General features: G+C 37.3%; 1 protein-coding gene across 1 annotated transcript in view; it reads right to left on the bottom strand.

Annotated features, from left to right (window-relative positions):
• The window catches only part of Cog5 (component of oligomeric golgi complex 5), a 345,900-nt gene that overhangs the window by 85,816 nt on the left and 236,038 nt on the right, over positions 1–24,046 (bottom strand). Inside the window, exon 12 of the mRNA XM_027926490.3 lies at positions 4,856–5,060. Within this exon, the coding sequence (XP_027782291.1) occupies positions 4,856–5,060 (205 nt within the window). The remainder of the gene's footprint in view (positions 1–4,855; positions 5,061–24,046) is intronic.

Here is a 24,046-nt window from a genome sequence, read left to right as displayed (position 1 = left end):
TTTTAGCTTTACTAAAGAACTTCCAAATTTTGAACTGTTCTATTTTTAAGGTGTCCCAGTCTGAGGACAACTTTTCATATAGCCCACCTTTTCTCTCTTCTTCCCACAAATATTATTGTCTCTACTTAATAATATTTAGCTTTATTTAATAGGTGCAGGAAATATAGCAGTGAGCACAGTTTCTATTAAGTATGAATACCTCTACACAAGAAAGAAACACAAAAACAAATACATTTAATGAGTTCAATATGGAATATGATAGTGATAAGTGCTACAGGAAAAATAAAGCAAGGAAGACAGAGAATAGATTTGTCTTCTCCCCCCACCCCCCATTCAATTTTCGATAGGATGTGGCAAGGAAAAGTTTACTGCAAAGACCTAAAGGAAAAGAGGTAGCAAGTTACTCAGATTTTTCCGGGGAAGAGCTTTCTATGAGAGAACAGCAAGTGCAAAGTCCTGACAAAGGTCAATCCATACCTGGCTATGTCTGGCAAACAGAGGAGCAGAACAAGTAGATGACAAGTGAATAGTACAAAATGACATCAAAGAGAAAAAAAGTAGATGACTCAAAAAGAGAAGAGTCAGGCTTTGCATTCCCATAAGGGTAGATTTTACTCTAAAGAACACATTCTTTGACCTTATTGTGATTGGACATATGTGACTTTTTCCTACCAGATTTTTCATCAGCCTAACAGGTCTTATGAATTTTACCATCCACTCAAAGATGCTCTCAATTGGCATCCTGATTTTTCCAATTCACCTTCATTTCAAAGCTCTTAGTAAAATAGTCTCTGAATCTGCCCTTAAGCTATGCAAATATCAAAAAAAAAAAAAAGTAAGTTGCTCCTATTAAGCATTCTTGCAAACCCCTTAATATCAAGAGACATTTTTACACTGATGTTTGTAGATCTTTTTCATTAATCCAACTTGGAGTTTGCTGAGCTTTCTGAACACTGTAGATTATTGCTTCTCATTAAATTTTGGAAGATTTCAGTCATTATTTATTTGAATATTTTTCTTTCTCCTTTCTCTCTCCTCTCCTGTGGTAATCTCATTACACATAGATCGCAATAGATATCCCACTTTTTTGAGCTCTGTTTATTATTATTTTTCATTCTTTTTCTGTTTTTGTGGTTTGCATAATAACTATTGATCTAGCTTTGAGTTAGCTAATTCTTTTTCCTGCCTGTTCAAATCCATTGTTGACCTCCTCTGGTCAGTTTCTTATTTCAGTTATTGTGCTTTTCAATGCCATAATTTCCATTAATTTTTTAAAAATAATTTCTCCTTATTGGCAGCCTCTATGTGATACAACGTTGTCCTCATATATTCCTCACTTTTAAATCATGCTTTCCTTGAGTTCTGAACACTTTTATAATAGCTACTTCAAAATCTTTTTCTGTTAAATCTAACATCCAGTTGCTCTCACAGGCAGTGTCCTTGAGTTTTGTTTTTTGTTTTATTTTTCATATGCAGGTCAATTTTCATGTTTCTTTATGCTCCATAATCTTTTATTGGAAACTGGACAATTTAGATAATATATTATAGCAACTCTGGGTACTGATCTCCTGGTTTGGGGCTTGTTATTGCTACTTGTTTATTTATTTAGTGATTTGCTGGATTATTTTAATTCTCTTTCCCATAGTGTTAAGCCTGTGATACTTTTTCTCAGTGAGATATAGGTTTGGGTATGAGAAGTCACCCTGGGACTTCACCTTGCTTTTCCTGAACACACCTTCATGTTTAACTCTACTAATTGATTGTCTTAAGTTTTCAACAATGCAGTAGGCATAAACTCCTCTACAAATGAATACAATTTAACTGTAGCTATTTTGACAGAACAGTTTCTAAGGTCATAGTTGATATTCATTCTAATTCCAGGAGGACTCCTAGTTGTCCTGTTCCCTGGCACTCTCCTGAAGACTAGCTAATCTATAATTTAGTCTGTATCTTCACTAGATCTACAAATCACCTCCCCATTGCCTTTTACAACTGCCCAGGTTTTAGAGAGTGCTCTTAGGCTTATACTTTACCAGGCTGTTATAGACAGTTACTTTGGGAAAAGATCAGGAGCTGTTTTACTGCCTGGTTCTCCCCCAGGCAAAATCTCTATGCCAAGCTCTGAAGGTGACCAGGCAGAAAGTGGAAGCTAAATTTTGAGTGAAACCTCCTCAATCCAGGAACTGAACACTTGATGGAAGGGGGGCGGGGGAAGCGGCGGTGGCTCTTACTGTGCATTTACTGGCAGGAAATCACAACTTCAAAGGCCCAGGCATAGGCTAGTGGGGCCCCTGTATTTTCAGCTCACTATGTGTGCAGGGAGCCATTCCTTGAATGGGGACTGGGCAAAACAAGGGACTTCTACTTTTTAACCATACTCAGCTTGGAGTAAGCCTATGTGACAGGCAGTTAAGGGCATGAGAATAAACACTGAGGTCCTGCTCCTCTTAGGAAGAAAGCCTGCAGCTGGCAGCTGGGAAGAGAGGGAGCCCAATGTTCTTGGTGGCTGCAGTCTAGAGTAGTCTTTATCTCACTGAATTGGAAAGGGAAATGAGGGAACAGTCTTTGGTTCAAATATTATGGACTGTAGCCTTTCTTAACAAATTAAATTTTTAAGACTTTTGCTTAATAGATGCTATTTGCTATTGTGGTTAGGTTCCTTTCTTATACTTTTCACCAGCTTTAAAGAGGGCTAGTTCAGCAGAGCCCTTTGTGTTCTCATTCTAGAAGTCCATCTTCCTTTCTCTTATAATCAATTCTAATAATGCTTTTTTAATTATTAATAATAACACTATTTCACATTTAGGTTTCCAAAGGCCTTAATCTTGCTATAGCAATGGTCTATTCTGAGTCCTTAAATTCTTCAGCTTCTCAGTAGCATCACACAGGTGACTACCCCACCTCCTTTGGGGTTATAAACTACTTTGATATGTCCTTCTATCTCATCTTTTTAATTTTTTTCTCAGTATCCTTTGTAGGAGCCATTGCATTGCCCAATCTATAAATGCTGGAGTGCCTTTATGAGGCAAGGATTCTTTTTGCTCTTTATATATATCTTCCCTATGTAATCTTTTCCAGTTATGTTAAAAAAGATCCTTATGATTATAACTCCCCAATATAACCACATGCTGCATGAAGACATTTTGCTTAATAGTGTACCACATATATGACAGTGGTCACATATAATTATAATGAAGCTGAAAAATTCCTATTACCCAGTGACACCATAGCTATCATATTGTCACAGTGGAATGTATTATTCATGTGTCTGTAGTGATTCTGGTATAAACAAAACTACTGTACTACTGGTCCTATAAAAGCTCAGCACATACAATTATGTACAGTGTATAACTAATAATAATAAATGACGACATTACTGGTTATGTATTTATTATATTTATCATATATATATTGTATGTATATTTTAGCATATACTTCTTCTACTTAAAAAAAGAAAACAAAGTTTACTATAAAACAGTATCCTATGTTATATCACCAGCAGCCACACACATGTTGGTTTTATGTTGTTTCTTGACTATCAAAAGGCCATGTGGTGTGATTTACTCATGCCATCTAGGTTTGTGTAAGTACACTCTATGAGGTCCTCATAGTAATGAAATCACCTAATAATTATGTTCTCAGAACTTGCCTCATCATTAAGCAATGCATGACAGTACATATTTCTAGCCCTAACTCATACTTAATTATTTTCAATAACTCTATTTGCATTTTCAGTTCAGCAATTGCAAACAAAACCTAAATTCAACACAACCAGTTTTCCAATCCTAGTCTTCTACCAACTTATCTAGTCATATCTTCAATTCCTCCTTTCCTCTCAAATCTAACCTATCAGGAAATTCTATTGGTTTGTCCTCTAAACTATATCTTGATTTAAAACCCATCTTGGATCAATCTGATCAATTCTTACCATCTTATCTGCTCATCCTATTTAAAGTCACTTAAAGTCATTGTCATCTTTTCTCTGGAAAAACAAAATAGTTTCAATGGGAAACATTATTCCTCCTGTGTGTTAACCACCCCCTTACTTGTCCACAAAAAAGCCAATATGCTAATTTTAAACCAATTATCAGTTTATATCATTCCTCTGTTTAAAATCAGTGATTTGTAACTTTTTGGAATAAAACCCAACCTCATTAGCATGGCCTATAAAGCCCCACATGATCTCCTATTTCCCTTCTACTCTGGCCTAGTATTACACCCCTCTCTTCTTCATTCACTGTGCTTCAGCTGTATTGGCTGCTTTCTCTTCCTTAAACCTCTCCATTTTAGTGTATTTGAGACCTCTAAGTTTGATCTGCTTGCAAAAATCTTACTCCAAGTCTCTCATGATTCACTTATTCAGATTATCTAGATCTCAGGTCAAACATTAACTCCTCATAATAATGCAATCTGATATAATTAAGATATATTAAAATATCAATTAATAAACAATGGGGGGGGGCTGGGGCTCAGTAGCAGAGGGCTTGCCTAGCACATGTGAGGCACTGGGTTCAATCCTTAGCACGGCATACAAAAATAAGCAAATAAAATAAAGGCATGCTGTCCATCTACAACTACAAAAAACAAAAAAACAAACAAACAAAAAACAATGACTACATATGTTCACTTATAATTTCCAATAATCCTATTTATTATTGTATTTTAAAACTGAAAGGTCACCTAAAGGTGAAGTTTGATTTCTTCAGATAAAAGTCTTAAGTTAAAGTACATTAATAAATAACAATCATTATAAATATTTAGCAGCTTAGTGTATGCACGATTTTTGATTAATAATAAAAATAAGAAACAGAAATCCTTTACATGCCAACAAACAGATCAAATTAAAGAAACATACTCATAGTCTGACTTTTTTGGTATGAATATATCCTGTGTATCATCTTCCATATGTTGTAGGTCAACATAAAGGTCTGGAGTTCCACTTGCATTAAAATTTCCTTGGATGTTTGGACTGTATTGTTGAAGACGCTTCCACAAGTCATTATAAAGACATAATAATTTGGGATATTCTCCTTCGAAGGCTTGTTTCAAAAACATGGAAGCTTCCAAGAAAAACAACAGCATGGGTTAGATAAATGATAAAACAATAAAATATAGTAAATGAATATTTCTTTTGAATATGAAGCTGATGTTATAAATAGCACAATATCACCAAATAATCAAAGACATGTTTTAATTATACTTCATAAAATAATGCTAGTAACAGTAACTTTCCTCTCAGATGATGCATTAAATTTGTTGTATGGAACATATATGCTGAATCTTAATCTATATTAAAAATAGACAAACTCAAATTATAGTTGAAGGTTTCAATTTCTTCTCTTGATAATTGATAAAACAAGTACATAAAAAATCAGGATACAGAAAATTGGACAAAACTAAAACCCAATTGACTGACTATGCATTTATACAATATTTCATCCAAAACATCAAAAACATATTTTCTTATATATATATATATATATATATATATATATATATATGTGAAATATATGCTGAGATTGACAATACTTGGGCTTTAAAACAAAGTATATCTTGTATATCTTCTTTAAACAAAATAGTGTTAGATTAGAAATGAATAACAAAAACATACCCCCAAATTCTCACATATTTGAGACATAAGACATAGGAAGGAGGAAAGGAAGGTGGGAGGGAGAGAGATAAATAACTTAGAATTTATTTTGAACTGAATTAAAATTATAATAAAACAGCAAAATCTGTAGGCTATCAGTTGTAAGGAATACTTGGGGGATAATTTATATAGGTTTACATTTGAAAAGAAGAAATGTCTCAAATCAATAACTTATGCTTCCATTTTAAGAACATTTTAGAAAAAGGGGGGGCAAAAAAACCCAAAGAAAAACAGAAGAAAGAAAATAAATATCTGCATATTTGCATAGACTTCAATAAAAGAGAAAAACACTGAAACCCAAAACTGGATCTGAAGAAGATAAGTAACACTGGCAAACTTCTAGCCTTATGGATTAAGAAGAGAGGAAAAAAGTAAACCATATGAGCCATAAGAGAGGTGACCTCATTACATATTCTGCAGACAATAAGAGGATATTAAGGAAATTTTGAAGAACTATGGCAGTAAATTAGAAAACTTTCATGAAATGTTTCCTTGAAAGACACAAACTACTAAAACTTCCTCAATAATAAGTATACAGAGCATTTGTATCTAGAATATATAAATATCTCTCATATCTCAGTAATAAGACAATCTAATTTTTTAAATGGGACTTTCATTGAAGAAAGTATATGACTGGCAAATAAGAGCATGAAAAAAAAAAACTCAATATCTTTCACCAAAATGAAAATGCGAATTAAAACTAAAATGGGATAAAACTTCGTAACTGTTCAAATGGCTAAAATTAAAAAGACCAAAGAAAAATCCAATGACAATATCAGAGAATACACTTTTGGTGGAAAGGACAAACTGTATAATCATTTTGCAACAGTTTGGTATTTCCTTCAAATGTTAAATATATAACTACCATATAGTTACACCATCCCATTCCCAGATATTTATCCAATAGAAGTAACAGTATATGTCCACATAAAGCAAATACATGAACATTCAAAGAATTTTTAAGAGAAAAGAATCAGAAATAATCTAATGTCATCCACAGAGGAATGTATAAAGACAATGTACTATTACCACATAATGGAATACGATCAAGCAGTAAGAACAACTACAATATAGATGAACCTCAATAAAAACAAGTGCATGTAAGAGTATAGACAAATAACATATATAAGCTGTATCATTCAGTTTGTACAGAATTCTAGGAGATAAAAATATACAATGAAGAAAAGCAGATGAATGTTTGCCTGGGGAGGTAGAGGGAGATGCAGAGATGGGGGCAGGAATTACAAAGGGAGACAAAAAAAAATTGGGCAGAATGTGGATATATTCATTGATCTGGTCTGTTTTGATGGTTTGATGAGCTGTATACATGGCAAAGCTTATAAGACTGTACACTTTATATGCAGTTTATTATATGCCAATTTTGTCCTATTGAAATTATATAAAAAAGAAATTATCTCAGAGATAACTTTTTTGGCCTTCCTTTTCTGCTGAAGAAGCAGAAGACGTGAACAGAAGCAGAAGCAGGGATGTGATCCCTGAATATGTTTTTGCATGGCATGCCCATAAAGCAAGTCCATTGTGACTCTATTATTTGCAGCAAGAAACCTTGAGAAATAAGGTAATATCTTTCTGTAGACTGCAAGCTGGTTTGCTTACTACTCAGTACAAAAGGGGTAGTTTCTCCAAGCTCAAGGTTCTTTATAAGCAATGCAACCTCACAAGACACATACCATCCCTGTGGGTCCATATCATGTTTTTCCATAACATTTGGAGGCATGGGAAAGCAACAAACAATAAGTTAATGCTCATGATGTATGCTGTACTGTGAGTAATGAAGTTGTTTTTCCCTAACCCAGGAAACTCTTGCCTTCTGACAACATTTAGTAAACCCATGGCAGATTAGACTTTTAAAGTCAGATAAAAATCTCGAATCCTTCACAGTCCTGAACTCTCCAAAATAAATACTATTCCTTAGTTATTCTCTTGTAATAATCTGTTCTCTGCCATCTTTGCATTAACTACCATTTCTGACCATATTCATTTAAAGTATGTTGTATTTCCTCCTGGACTATAAAGTCCATGAAGACAAAGACAATGCTTGTTTTCTTCAATCTACAATTTGTTATCTAGCACAACACCTGGAATAGTAGAAATAAAGTAAACATTTCTTGAATGATAACTTTTTTTTTTTTTAATTGGACACTGTGTTCACTTCTCTCCCTTCCCCTATCTCCTTTCAGTACTAAGGATTAAATCCAGGGGAACTCTAGCCACAAGACCAGTCCTTTTTATTTTTTATTTTAAGTCAGGGTCTTGCTAAATTGTTGGTGGCTGGCCTCACACTTGTAATCCTCCTGTCTCAGCCTTATGAATTGCTGAAATTACAGGTATATGCCACCACGCCCAGCCATTTATCTTAATACCACACAATTTTTTTTTTAAAGAGAGAGAGAGAGAGAGAGAGAGAGAGAGAGAGAGAATTTTTTAATATTTATTTTTTAGTTCTCGGCAGACACAACATCTTTGTTTGTATGTGGTGCTGAGGATCGAACCCGGGCCGCATGCATGCCAGGCGAGGGCGCTACCACTTGAGCCACATTCCCAGCCCCAATACCACACAAATTATAGACAGAAAATGATAGGTTATCTATTACCAATTTCTTGGGAATTTATTATTCAGATTCCATCCTTATAAACTACTGCAATTTTTCATTATTTACTAGTGATTAAATACAAGTACTAACAAGAAGATGAAACTCATATTATATCAGTGTAATTACTATTAAAATTTTGTTCCTAAGTAATAGGTCTGGTGAAAAACAACCTCTGATTAAGAAAGTCTGTCCTGAGATTATATCCTTTCCTCTATCTTCTTTAATTCATTGCAATTGAGAACTCCTGTAGTTTCAAAAATTCATAGGTTCAGGCCCATCTTAAACCTTGAGCTAATTCCACAGAGACATGAAAGGATGATTGTAATCCATGTGTTCTGTTTCTCTTTCATTACCTCCTCTATTTTAGTACCTAAGTTTATTTTCTTTCTAACACTGAATGCAGTTAAGAAGTTATTAGTTTGTGTTCACTTTATCTTCCTCAATAAAATACCTGAAAATAACTTTATCAATTCATTAATATATATGTTATGCTTTCTCTCCAAACCAAATGTTGATACATTTCTATAGGTTTTTCCCCCCATTCTTTCTTTTGTTATCAGCTAATTGCTTTGTTGCAAAGTTCTATAGAATTATTGTCTTGTTCAATTTGCCATTTTGAACAGGAATAACGGTGAGAAGAGGTGGGAAGAATAGCTGTCATTTATCTGTGAAATAAAATCAGTATATAAGAGGATAGTTGATGGACCTTAAAGATATTTGTCCATGGCATGCATAATGGTTATGTAGCCTATAAAATAGCAAAGAATAAGGAATCCACAGATCTATGGCAAGAGGTTTCTTCTTGCCCTTTTCACTTTTGAAGTAGAGGTAATATGCTGTTTCTAGATACTGATGTTGCTCATTCAATTAGGTCAATGATACTCAAATGATCTTTTTTAAAGAGTAATGGGGAGTCAGTGAAGAATTTTAATTAGAAAATAACATAATAAAGTGCATCCTGCTAAATAAGTATACACTTCCTTACTTTCCTATAGTTATATAAACTTTTAGTACTTCAAACTGCAAGTTTTCTTCCATATATTCTACAGAATACTTAGGATGGTGCCTTACAAGCTCATTATCACTGTATTAAAAGACTTCAATTGCAGAGATGAAAATACTAATGGTACTCCAAATGAGAATGTGAGGTTATTCTCCTAAAAGTGTGCATGTGTTTAGGTTGTAATTAAGTTTTAAGAAATGTATCATGTAACTTGCTCTTATGGTTTAGATTTTAGGTATCCCCCCCCGGCCCCACTCCAAAGTTCATGTGTGAGACAGTGCAAGAACATTCAGAGGTAAAATGTCTTGGGTCATGGCAGCCTTAATCTAATCAGTGAATTAATCCCCTGACTGGGATTAACTGAGTAGTAACTGTAGGCTGCTGCATGTGGCTGGAAGAGGTAGGTCATTGAGGGTGTACCTTTAGGGAATACATTTCGTGAGCTGAGTTTAGGCTCTCTCTGCTTCCTGATCATGTGAACTGCTTCCCTCCACCACACCCATCTGTCATGAGGTTCAGCCTCAAATAGAACCCCAAGGAATGGAGCCAGCTGTCTAAGGATTGAGACCTCTAAACTGTGAGCCCTCAAACTTTTCCTCTTCTAAAGTTGGTCTTGTCAGATCTTTTGGTCACAACAGCGAAAAAGCTAACAAAAATACTAGAACCATTCTAACTTTTAAAAATAAGTCTGCATACTCATAATTGTTCAACTGCATGTCCTCCTTATTCTTAGGGAGACTGGACTCTTAATTATCACAATCTTTTTTAAAAAGGTAACCAGTTTTAGCATAAAATATTTCATGTCTTAAAAAGTTCTAATTTGGGGGGGGGGTACTATGAGTGAAACCCAGAGGCACTTAGCCACTCTAATACATCCTTAGTTTTATTTTGTTTTCTAGAGCATTATCGTTGTATGTAATAGATGAGTTCATTTTGACAAAATCATACGTGCATGGGATTTGATTCCAATCCCCTTTCCCCATCCCTCTTCATCCCCCTATTTCCCTCACTCTACTCTATTGACACTCCTTTCACGTGTTGATTTATTTTTGATTGGCATTTTCTACATATACATAAAGGTGATATTTTCTGTGGTATATTTATATATGCATATTATGCAGTTTTGCTAAATTCATTAAATTATTTCCTCCTCTTTCCCATCCCTCATACCTCCCTCTCAATCTTTTTTTTATTCCACTGATCTTCCCTTTATATTTATGATATCCAATCTTCCCCCCTTCTTTATTTTTTTGCTGGATTTTATCAAAGGCCTTTTTCTGCATCTATTGAAATCACCATATGATTCCTATCCTTAGTTCTATTTAAGTAATGAATTACATTTATTGATTTGCATATGTTGAACGAATTTTACATTCTTGGGATTGATCATGATGTATTATCTTCTTGATGTATTTTTTAAAAATATCTTTAGTTATAGATGGACACAATATCTTTATTTTCTTTACTTTTTATGTGGTGCTGAGGATCAAACCCAGTGTATCATATGTGCTAAGTAAGCGTTCCACCATAAACACAACCCCTCTTAATGTGCTTCTGAATATAACTAGCCAAAATTTATTAAAGAATTTTTGCATCCATGTTCATCAGTAATATTGGTTTGTAGTTTTATTTCCTTGATGTGTCCTTGTTTGGTTTTGGTATTAGGGTTATATGGCTTCATAGAATTTATTTTGGAAGTGTCCCATCCCCTTCAGTTCCATGGAATAATTTGAGAAAGATTATGTTAGTTCTTCTACAAAGGTCAACTATGTAGCTTCTGGTTATGCAAGCCATTCTAATCCCCTTTTTATAATCATACTTCCTGTTGATTCTGTTCCTCTAGAGAACCCTGACTAATATATTATAGAAACCACTTCAACATTTAGAAGTCTGGGTTGCTTGGAATCTCATAGGGATAGCATCTGGATTTGTGTGTGGTCTGTGGACCCAAAACAAAGAAAGAGCAAAAGATGGAAGAGAGTCTAAGGGGTCCTTGGGAGGAGAAACAGATGTGAAGAAGAAAAATAAATTTTTCATAAAATCAGACTTATCAAGCATCATGTGAAATGCTGTTGAAATAAACTATGCTAACTAGTTATTTTTATGTTCAGGATATTTGCTAAACTATTAATCTAAGGAAATATTTGTAGATTCTTTGAGACTTTCTATGAATAGTATTATCTTGTCTACAAATAGTGAGTTTCATTTCATTTTCTTTTGTTAGTGCAATGGTAAGCATTTCCAGACAGAGAGAAATAGGGGCAATGAAAGTGGACTACCTTGTTATCATTCTGCTCTGAAAGGGATTACAACATTTCTGTCTAAAGAAGGATATTTACTCTAGGGAGTTTTCAATGTCCTTTATCATGTTAAGAAATTCCACCATATTTATAGTTTTCTGTGGTTTTTCCTCAATTAATGCATACCAATTTTTATTGTGTATATTTTCAAAATTTTATGATGTGAAATTTTAATATTAATTCAATCATAGTTTTATAAGCAAAAAATTAGAATACAAACCCATGTATAATTATACCCCACCTATGTCAAACCAAGGCTAAATAATAAACAGGTGCAGAAGATAGTTGTTAAAGTAAAAGTTAAATAATATGAATATATACATTACATACATAAAAATAAACACATTTTCAAACTTATCCGCATGATGAGAACATACACACCCACATACACACCAAAAATCTTGAAAAATGAAAAGAATTTAAAAATTACAAAATATAGTGAAATGATATTTGAAAAATTTTTAAGTTAAAATTTTAAAAAATACATTAAAAATGGGAATATGGCAAAAATGGGAAAAAAAGATAAGAAAAACAAGAGAAAGAATCTTAATGAAAAATAAAAGACTTATTTCCACAAAGGTGGTCAAGACTGTTGGTAGGGAGGGATTTCATTCTTTATATTTATAATTGGCTTTGTAACCCTTGAGTCAAGGGTTGTATCCCTCAGCTGTTAGCCATTGTGGCTAGGAGGCAAAGTTGATTGTAGATCTCAGTATTTACTCTCCTAGTATAGGGTGGGATAGACTGTGGAGTGCTAACAAATTATGTATTTCTATAGTGTGGGTGGTGTATAGTTCTAAATTGGGAGTTCCAGCAATTGGGCTTTAGTCTTGGCTGAACTTTAGAAGTCTGTCAATATGTGAGATTTGATACACACCCCTTATTGCTAAGGAAAGGCCAGTCTCTGCAGGATATCTGGATCTCTAGGACCTCAGGTAAAATCCACATTTAGGGCCTAGGGAATAAACCTCCACAGGTTTCACCTTTACTGCTATACATATGAATTACCTGATATCAGCCCTGGAGTGTGGATGGTCTTGTGTAGCTGCTATAGGTGTCTTCCCAACAGCTCTTATGGGGGCCAGCAACAAAGGGAGCTTTCTCTCTTTTGTATCCAGAGCCTATATGGTCCAGTAACAATTTTTTTTTATGCCTCTTTCAGTCACCGGTTCAGGAACATTATGGGAATTATAATAGACAACTACTGATAATTTCCTTGATGAATTCACTATCTCCTAGCTCTGCTCACTGCTGCACACCCCTTATACCTGATTCCAGCACCAGGTGGCTACTGGTTTCTGTATCCAGGAGCATTTTTCCTCCTGTGACTGCTTTCTGCCAGTGATCCTGGTTCCCACTTAAATATTTGAACCATCCGCTATAGGGTGAACTATTTTTGGTTTGTCTTCATTGAACTGTTACCCCCATCACTCTGTGTCCATTAACTTCAGCCTTCCTCTCTAATCCACAGGTCTCTTCAAGCCAATTTTATTTTATTTTTTAAATTTCTTTATCTGCGGCCACTCTGTCTTCTCACTCTGCCTCTGCTCCCCCTCCCATCAGCAGCTACCACTACAGTCAAGCTAGAGAATTTCTAACATATTCTTACATCATGTTGAAAGTTTCTGACTTTCTGTGTTTCTATGGTTTCTTTTACAGTCCAGCATTAAGTTTCAGTGAGTTCCCTTAGTTACCCATGCCACTGAGGAGCTATCTTTTAATTTGTAAGTCTGTTGCTAAGGAACTACTGAGAAGTAATCCTTCCTCTAATCCACCATCTTCTCTCTCCTTCATTTCTCTTTCTGTATTTTGAGACACAGTTAGCTAAGGGGCTTACTAAATTGCTCAGGCTGTCCTGGAACTTATGACCCTCCTGCCTCAGCCTCCTTAGTTGCTGGGATTACAGGTGTGTTCCACAAGGCCTGGCACAAAATTCTATAGCTTAAAACATATTAATCACCTAATTATTTCTTTTGTTCACACTTGATTTTCCAAAGTATTACAGATATATATCATATTTTTTTTCTTAACTGTATAAACAATTTCCTTGAGTTGCTCAAGAGTTTTGAGAGACTAACATTGCACAAGAAGTTATAAACATTTAAAACAAACAAACAAAAAACTCAAAAATTTTTACTTGAAAATTTTTTCAAGCATATTTATAAAACAATTTTTTGTTTTATGTGTTCTTGGGGATGGAACCCAGGGCCATTACACATGCTAAGCAAATGCTCTCTTGCTGAGTTACACTCTCAGTCCCAAAAAAGTTTTTCAATACTTAAGTTTTCATAAAATAGCACTGCATCCTTTCTTCTTTGATTTGTTTTTCTTTTCTTTACTTCCTGACAATTACCACTTACTTAAACCATATTGCAGGTCAGGTACTCTTCTAGCCATCAAGGATGTTTCCAGGACCAAAGCAGTGGGAGAGGGTGATCAGACAGGATAGATAAATAAATAACAGGGCATTTATGTTAGAAATTGATAAGAGCTATGAAGAAAAATAAAGCATATTTATTTATGATGAGACATTCTGTGGAAGTCATCCAATTGCAAAGGAAATTATGTTTTCATTTCAAAGAGTTCAAAAAATGTGATACTGATTTGCTTGTTTCTATTGAGACTTGAAAATATGCATTATAACCCAACAAGTTCCTGAGTTAATATTATTTTCTGGAAAATACAACAGCAAAGTAACACAAAAAAAAGGCTGAGAAGTCATTTTGGAAATAACCATGACCTATACATAATTAAAATGGCAGATTTCATATAAGAGCTATTTCGAAACTTTGTGGTAACAAGTTCAGGTCTTTTAATTTTTTAAAAAAAATATCTTTTTAATTGTAGATGGGCATATTTATTTTAATGCTTTCATTTTGTTTTTTATGTGGTGCTTAGGATTGAACCCAGTGCCCTCCATATGCAAGGTGAGCATTCTATCACTGAGCTACAACCCAGCCCCAGGTCTTTTACTTTTTGAATAAATTTATTCTTTGTCAAATTCCTGATTGTAACTTCTAGTAGAACTTCTTTTTACTAAGCATGTATAATGGGAAAGATATGTTCCTAACTATGAAAATTCCTTTTTAGATACATTCTGCCAAAATATTACTTAGACAGTCATTTACATTTTGTATAATAATCAAATTTGCAGGTGGTTACATTCTTTAACACAGCCTGTCTAATTTTAAGAAGTACTACAGTACACTTCAGGGACTTTACATCCTATAAAAATGGAAGGCACTTAAAAAATAACTTACTTTGTAGTCCTCCCAAAGGAAATTATTAAAATAACAATGTAATCAGAAGTAACGGACTACTCTGAAAGTGAAATATTAATGAGGATCTCTGCCTAAAAAAAATCATACTCTAAGTAAGAACTAAAAACTTACACTATATTAGGCAATTAAGAAGTAAGTCAGTGTTTATCTTAATAAAAACAATTTTATCAGGATAGTGGGAAGTAGCCAGATTACACCTAGTGGAGAAATCAACAGTTTGAAAATAAAGATAAAAATTTGCAAACTAGCCTTTTGAGAAATATGGATAAAAAGAGAAAGAGATTAAAGAGACAGATGGGGAAGGGGATTGGGAGTGGGGGGTGGGGGGAGACAGTAACTAAAGGGTAATCCTCCTGTTTTTAGTTTTTACTTGATGGGGACAATCTGAACTTCCCTGAGAATAAGAGATCAAAAGGAATGAGACAGCCAAGAGGGAAAACAGAGTATGAATGCTGTTGCTAGCAGAAAGGAATGAAAACAGAGAGAGAGACACAGAGAGAGAGGTAGGCAGGCAGGCAGGCAGGCTTGGGTAACAGTAAGTGGGTGGGATGGCCTTGAAGCGGATGAGAGATATTGCTGAGGCTCAAAAGGAGAGAAGATAAGAGTTTAATCTGAAAGAAAAGTGTAGGGCAGAGTTTCTCAGAGTGAACAGAACAGAAAAAATGGAAGATATGTGGAGAGTACTGCACCCTGCAATGGTTAAGGAAAGCAAAAAAAGCAGATGACCAAAGTAAGTGATAATGACATTAAATACACCCATAGTTCATATATATACACACCATACAATATATTTTTTTTTTTCCTTAGGGAGAATTTATTTTATTTTATTCCATTAAAAAAAGCCTTTTCTTATCTGGAAAGCATAGAACGAAGAAAAACAGATCCCATTCCTAGAATTTCTAGCTCAAGAGTTCTGGGCTGAAATCTGAGAATATGAATTTGTAACAAATTATACCGACAATGCTGATACAGGTATCACAGTTTGGGAACTACTAATACTACTGAGGTAGGTCAACTTCTTTTTTTTTTTTTTTTTTGAAAGCTATTATATTTATTTATTTATTTATTTATTTTTATTGTTGGCTGTTCAAACATTACAAGTTCTTGATATATCATATTTCACAATTTGATAAAAGTGGGTTATGAGCTCCCATTTTTACCCCATATACAGATTGCAGAATCACATCAGTTACACATCCATTGATTTACATATTGCCATACTAGTGTCTGTTGTATTCTGCTGTCTTTCCTATCCTCTACTATCCCCCCTCCGCTCCCCTCCCCTCCCCTCCCCTCCCCTCTTCTCTCTCTGCCCCCTTTACTGACATTCGTTTGTCCCCCTTGTATTATTTTTCCCCTTCCCCTCACTTCCTCTTGTATGTACTTTTGTATACCTCTGAGGGTCTCCTTCCATTTCCATGCATTTTCCCTTCTCTCTCCCTTTCCCTCCCACCTCTCATCCCTGTTTAATGTTAATCTTCTTCTCATGCTCTTCGACCCTACTCTGTTCTTAGCTACTCTCCTTATATCAAAGAAGACATTTGACATTTGTTTTTTAGGGATTGGCTAGCTTCACTTAGCATAATCTGCTCTAATGCCATCCATTTCCCTGTAAATTCTATGATTTTGTCATTTTTTAATGCAGAGTAATACTCCATTGTGTATAAATGCCACATTTTTTTTATCCATTCATCCATTGAAGGGCATCTAGGTTGGTTCCACAGTCTAGCTATTGTGAATTGTGCTGCTATAAACATCGATGTAGCAGTGTCCCTGTAGCATGCTCTTTTTAGGTCTTTAGGGAATAGACCGAGAAGGGGAATAGCTGGGTCAAATGGTGGCTCCATTCCCAGCTTTCCAAGAAATCTCCATACTGCTTTCCAAATTGGCTGCACCAATTTGCAGTCCCACCAGCAATGTACAAGTGTACCCTTTTCCCCACATCCTCGCCAGCACTTGTTGTTGTTTGACTTCATAATGGCTGCCAATCTAACTGGAGTGAGATGGTATCTTAGGGTGGTTTTGATTTGCATTTCTCTGACTGCTAGAGATGGTGAGCATTTTTTCATGTACTTGTTGATTGACTGTATGTCCTCCTCTGAGAAGTGTCTGTTCAGGTCCTTGGCCCATTTGTTGATTGGCTTGTTTGTTCTCTTATTGTCTAATTTTTTGAGCTCTTTGTATACTCTGGATATTAGGGCTCTATCTGAAGTGTGAGGAGTAAAGATTTGTTCCCAGGTTGTAGGCTCTCTATTTACCTCTCTTATTGTATCTTTTGCTGAGAAAAAACTTTTTAGTTTGAGTAAGTCCCATTTGTTGATTCTAGTTATTAACTTTTGTGCTATGGGTGTCCTATTGAGGAATTTGGAGCCCGACCCCACCGACTGTAGATCGTAGCCAACTTTTTCTTCTATCAGACGGCGCGTCTCTGATTTGATATCAAGCTCCTTGATACATTTTGAATTCACTTTTGTGCATGGCGAGAGAAAGGGATTCAGTTTCATTTTGTTGCATATGGATTTCCAGTTTTCCCAGCACCATTTGTTGAAGATGCTATCCTTCCTCCATTGTATGTTTTTAGCCCCTTTATCAAATATAAGAAAGTTGTAGTTTTGTGGATTGGTTTCTGTGTCCTCTATTCTGTACCATTGGTCCACCCGCCTGTTTTGGTACCAGTACCATGCTGTTTTTGTTACTATTGCTCTGTAATATAGTTTGAAGTCTGGTATCGCTATACCGCCTGATTCACACTTCCTGCTTAGCATTGTTTTTGCTATTCTGGGTCTTTTATTTTTCCATATGAATTTCATGATTGCTTTCTCTATTTCTACAAGAAATGCCGTTGGGATTTTGATTGGCATTGCATTAAACCTATAGAGAACTTTTGGTAATATCGCCATTTTGATGATGTTAGTTCTGCCTATCGATGAACAGGGTATATTTTTCCATCTTCTAAGATCTTCTTCTATTTCTCTCTTTAGGGTTCTGTAGTTTTCATTGTATAAGTCTTTCACCTCTTTTGTTAGGTTGATTCCTAAGTATTTTATTTTTTTTGAAGATATTGTGAATGGAGTGGTTGTCCTCATTTCCATTTCAGAGGATTTGTCGCTGATATACAGGAATGCCTTTGATTTATGCGTGTTGATTTTATATCCTGCCACTTTGCTGAATTCATTTATTAGCTCTAATAGTTTCTTTGTAGACCCTTTTGGGTCTGCTAGGTATAGAATCATGTCATCTGCAAATAGTGATAATTTAAGTTCTTCTTTTCCTATTTTGATGCCTTTAATTTCTTTCGTCTGTCTAATTGCTCTGGCCAGTGTTTCGAGAACTATGTTGAACAGAAGTGGTGAGAGAGGGCATCCCTGTCTTGTTCCAGATTTTAGAGGGAATGCCTTCAATTTTTCTCCATTCAGAATGATGCTAGCCTGAGGCTTAGCATAGATTGCTTTTACAATATTGAGGTATGTTCCTGTTATCCCTAGTTTTTCTAGAGTTTTGAACATAAAGGGATGCTGTACTTTGTCGAATGCTTTTTCCGCATCTATCGAGATGATCATATGGTTCTTATTTTTAAGTCTATTGATGTGGTGAATAACATTTATTGATTTCCTTATATTGAACCAGCCTTGCATCCCAGGGATGAATCCTACTTGATCATGGTGCACAATTTTTTTGATGTACCTTTGTATCCGAGTGGCCAGAATTTTATTGAGGATTTTTGCATCTAGGTTCATTAGAGATATTGGTCTGTAGTTTTCTTTCTTTGAAGTGTCTTTGTCTGGTTTAGGTATCAGGGTGATGTTGGCCTCGTAGAATGAATTTGGAAGTTCTCCCTCTTTTTCTATTTCCCGAAGTAGCTTGAAAAGTATTGGTATTAGTTCCTCTTTAAAGGTTTTGTAAAACTCTGCTGTATACCCATCCGGTCCTGGGCTTTTCTTAGTTGGTAGTCTTTTGATGGTTTCTTCTATTTCCTCAATTGATATTGGTCTGTTTAGGTTGTCTATATCCTCCTGACTCAATCTGGGCAGATCATATGACTTAAGAAATTTATCTATGCCTTCACTATCTTCTAATTTATTGGAGTATAAGGATTCAAAATAATTTTTGATTATCTTCTGTATTTCTGAAGTGTCTGTTGTGATATTGCCTCTTTCATCCCGTATGTTAGTGATTTGAGTTCTCTCTCTTCTTCTCTTCGCTAGCATGGCTAAGGGTCTGTCGATTTTGTTTATTTTTTCAAAGAACCAACTTTTAGTTTTGTCAATTTTTTCAATTGTTTCTTTTGTTTCGATTTCATTGATTTCAGCTCTGATTTTAATTATTTCTTGCCTTCTACTTCTTTTGCTGTTGTTTTGCTCTTCTTTTTCTAGGATTTTGAGATGAAGTATGAGATCATTTATTTGTTGGTTTTTTCTTTTTTTAAGGAATGAACTCCAAGCAATGAATTTTCCTCTTAGAACTGCTTTCAATGTGTCCCATAGATTCCGATATGTTGTGTCTGTGTTTTCATTAATCTCTAAGAATTTTTTAATTTCCTCCTTGATGTCTTCTATAACCCATTGATCATTCAGTAACCTATTGTTCATTCTCCAAGTGATATATTCTTTTTCCTTCCTTCTTTTATCGTTGATTTTCAGTTCCATTCCATTATGATCAGATAGGATGCATGGTATTATCTCTACTCCTTTGTATTGTCTAAGAGTTTCCCTGTGACATAATATATGATCTATTTTTGAGAAGGATCCATGTGCTGCTGAGAAAAAAGTGTAACTGCTTGATGTTGGGTGGTATATTCTATATATGTCAATTAAGTCTAGGTTATTAATTGTGTTATTGAGTTCTATAGTTTCCTTATTCAACTTTTGTTTGGAAGATCTGTCCAGTGGTGAGAGAGGTGTGTTGAAGTCTCCCATGATTATTGTATGGTGGTCTATTAGACTCTTGAACTTGAGAAGAGTTTGTTTGATGAACATAGCTGCACCATTGTTTGGGGCATATATATTTATGATTGTTATGTCTTGTTGGTGTATGGTTCCCTTGAGCAGTATGTAGTGTCCCTCTTTATCCCTTTTGATTAACTTTGGCTTAAAATCTATTTTATTTGATATGAGTATGGATACTCCTGCTTGTTTCCGAAGTCCATATGAGTGATATGATTTTTCCCAACCTTTCACCTTCAGCCTATGTATGTCTTTTCCTATCAAATGCGTCTCCTGTAGGCAGCATATTGTTGGGTCTTGTTTTGTGATCCATTCTACTAGCCTGTGTCTCTTGATTGGTGAGTTTAAGCCATTAACATTTAGGGTTATTATTGAGATATGGGTTGTTCTTCCAGCCATATTTGTTTATTTATGTTACTAAACATGGTTTGTTTTCCACTTTGATTATTTTCCCCCCTTTAGTGTCCTACCTCCCACTGTTGGTTTTCATTGTTATTTTCCATTTCCTCTTCCTGTAATGTTTTGCCAAGGATGTTTTGAAGAGATGGTTTTCTAGCTGCAAATTCTTTTAACTTTTGTTTATCGTGGAAGGTTTTAATTTCATCTTCCATCCTGAAGCTTAATTTCGCTGGAAACACAATTCTTGGTTGGAACCCATTTTCTTTCAGTGTTTGAAATATGTTATTCCAGGATCTTCTAGCTTTCAGAGTCTGTGTTGAAAGATCAGCTGTTATCCTGATTGGCTTACCCCTAAATGTGATCTGCTTCCTTTCTCTTGTAGCTTTTAAAATTCTCTCCTTGTTCTGTATGTTGGGCATCTTCATTATAATGTGTCTAGGTGTGGGTCTCTTATGATTTTGCACATTCGGCGTCCTGTAGGCTTCTAGGATTTGGGGTTCTGTCTCATTCTTCAAGTCTGGGAAGTTTTCTCGTATTATTTCATTGAATAGATTGCTCATTCCTTTGGTTTGAAACTCTGTTCCTTCCTGTATCCCAATGACTCTTAAATTTGGTCTCTTGATGTTATCCCATATTTCTTGGATGTTCTGCTCATGGTTTCTTAACAGTCTTGCTGAGCTGTCTATGTTCTTTTCAAGTTGAAATACTTTATCTTCATTGTCTGATGTTCTGTCTTCTAAGTGTTCTACTCTGCTGGTAGTATTCTCAATTGAGTTTTTAAGTTGGCTTATTGCTTCCTGCATTTCTAGGATTTCTGTTTGTTTGTTTTTTATAACCTCTATTTCCCTGTATAGTTGATCTTTTGCTTCTTGGATTTGTTTATGTAATTCATTGTTGAAGTGATCTTTCATTGTCTGATTTTGCTGTCTGATGTCTTCCTTGAGACTCCAGATCATCTGAAGCATGTATATCCTGAATTCTTTATCTGACATTCCATCAGCTGCAGCTATTACCTCTTCTAAAGTTGAGTTGACCTGCAATGCTTGTGGTCCTTTCTTTCCTTGTCTCTTCATACTGTTCGCGTTCCTTTCTTCTTGGTGAAACTGTTGTGCTATTGAATTTTCCCCCTATATATTTATATTGGTCTTGTATAGTTGCAAAGTCTCCCTCGCAGGCACGGGCGGCGGCTCTGCCCCTCCTCCAATTGGGGCAATGTGCCTACCACGCCGGCAGGCCGCTGGGCCTGCTCTGCCAGTCGGTAGCAGGTCCGCCGTCCTTGCAGGCGCGGGCGGCGGCTCTGTCCCTCTGCGGGCCGCTAGGCTTGTTCTGTCGGTGGTCGCCGTTCTGCCTACTTTGCAGGCGCAGGCAGCGGCACTGCCCCTCTGCAGGCCTCTGGGGCTGTACTGCCAGTGGGTCGCAGGTCCGCCTACTTTGCAGGCGTGGGGGGGGGGCGGCTCTACCCTTCCTCAGGCCACTGGGCCTGTTCTGTCTCTCGGTTGCAGGTCTGACCTGTTCTGATGGTGGTCTCAGTTCCGATTACCTTGCAGGCGCTGGGGGGAGGGGGCGGCTCTGCCTCTCAGCAGGCCGCTGCTCCTCTTCTGCCGGTGGGTCGCAGGCCCGCCTACCTTGCAGGAGTGATTGGAAGCTCTGTCCCGCCGCGGGCCACTGGGCCTTTTCTGTCGGTGGTCACCCTTCCCCTACCTGGCAGGCGAGGGGGGTGGGGGGCGGCTCTGCCCCTCAGCAGGCCGCTGGGCCCGCTCTGTGTTTGGTCCCAGTTCCCTCTACTATGCCGGCGCAGGGGGAGGGGGCGGCTCAGCCTCTCAGCAGGCGGCTGCTCCTCTTCTGCCAGTGGGTCGCAGGCCCGCCTACCTTGCAGGAGTGATTGGAAGCTCTGTCCCGCCCTGGGCCACTGGGCCTTTTCTGTTGGTGGTCACCCTTCCCCTACCTGGCAGGCGAGGGGGGTGGGGGGCGGCTCTGCCCCTCAGCAGGCTGCTGGGCCTGCTCTGTGTTTGGTCCCAGTTCTCTCTACTATGCCGGCGCAGGGGGAGGGGGCGGCTCTGCCCCTCAGCAGGCCGCTGGGCCTGCTCTGTCTTTGGTCCCAGTTCCCTCTACTATGCCGGCGCAGGGGGAGGGGGCGGCTCAGCCTCTCAGCAGGCGGCTGCTCCTCTTCTGCTGGTGGGTCGCAGGCCCGCCTACCTTGCAGGAGTGATTGGAAGCTCTGTCCCGCCCTGGGCCACTGGGCCTTTTCTGTCGGTGGTCACCCTTCCCCTACCTGGCAGGCGAGGGGGGTGGGGGGCGGCTCTGCCCCTCAGCAGGCTGCTGGGCCTGCTCTGTGTTTGGTCCCAGTTCTCTCTACTATGCCGGCGCAGGGGGAGGGGGCGGCTCAGCCTCTCAGCAGGCGACTGCTCCTCTTCTGCCGGTGGGTCGCAGGCCCGCCTACCTTGCAGGAGTGATTGGAAGCTCTGTCCCGCCCTGGGCCACTGGGCCTTTTCTGTCGGTGGTCACCCTTCCCCTACCTGGCAGGTGAGGGGGGTGGGGGGCGGCTCTGCCCCTCAGCAGGCCGCTGGGCCTGCTCTGTCTTTGGTCCCAGTTCCCTCTACTATGCTGGCGCAGGGGGAGGGGCCAATATTTTGAAATATATGGTGTGTGTATATATACTTAAATATTTAAATCGTTTGGGGTTTCTGTTGTTTGTTTACTTGTTTTGTTTTTGCTTTATTTTGATTTTTGCAGTGCTAGGGACTGAAACCAGGGGCTCCCAACTACTAAGCCACTTCCACAGCAACCCACCTCCCTATATTTGGTGCTGGGGACTTAACTCAGGAGCACTTTTACCACTAAGCCACATCCCCAGCTTTTTCTATTTTTTATTTTGAGACAAGATCAAGTTGCTTAGAGCCTCGCTTTTGCTGAGACTGGCTTTGGACTCGCAATCCTCCAGCCTCAACCTCCCAAGACACTGGGATTACAGGTGTGCACCATTGCACCCGGCCTTTGCAATATCTGTGTTTTGGCTGTGATTCCTCACATGAATTCATTTAGTTGTAGAATTTTCCACTTGTGAAGTCATATCAGTGCCCAAAAAGTTACAGATTTGGGAGCATGTAGAATTTTATCTTTTCTTATTAGGGATGCTTTATACGTTTCATTTCTAATTCTGTATCTGATATGAAAATGTAACCTCCTAAAATCATCCACTCAACTTAAAATTTCAAACAAACATGTCAAATTCTAAAACTGTATATTTAACCAGGTGTAGTAATACATGCCTGTAATGCCAGCTTCTAGGGAGACTGAGGCAAGAGAATGCAAGTTTGAGGACAACCTGGGCAATTAAGAGAGAGTCTATCTTAAAGAAAAAAAAAGTATAAAAGATTGGGGATGTAGCTCAGTGGAATAGTACCCCTGAGTTCAATACCCAGTAACAGTAAAATAAACAAAGGAAGGAAGGGAGGCAGGCAGGGAGGCAGGCCAACTGGCTGGCCTTAACATTTGAAGCAAAGCTATATGAATGCTCATGTCACAATTAACTTGTGAAATGCAACTAAAGCACTACTTATCAAGGAATCTGTAACACTAAACATTTAAATTAGGAAAGTTTAAATCAATAAACCTTAAGAAACAGTGAAGAGCTGGGGTGTGATGGTTTAGGCCTGTAATCCCAGCTACTCAGGACACTAAGGCAGAATTTCAAATTCAAGGCCAACCTGGACAATGTAGGAAGACCCTATCTCAAAACAAAAAGGGGTAAAGAAGTAGCTCAGTGGATTCAATGGGAAGAGGGAGTGGGGGGGGGGGGAGAATAACAAAACCAAAGCAAAGATAAGAAAATAATAATCTTAAAGAAAGAAAGAA

This window comes from Marmota flaviventris, chromosome 1 (genome assembly GCF_047511675.1).
Source record: "Marmota flaviventris isolate mMarFla1 chromosome 1, mMarFla1.hap1, whole genome shotgun sequence".
Taxonomy (NCBI): domain Eukaryota; kingdom Metazoa; phylum Chordata; class Mammalia; order Rodentia; family Sciuridae; genus Marmota; species Marmota flaviventris.
The sequence above is the reverse complement of the archived record's forward strand: the minus strand, read 5'-3'. Positions and strand labels throughout refer to the sequence as shown.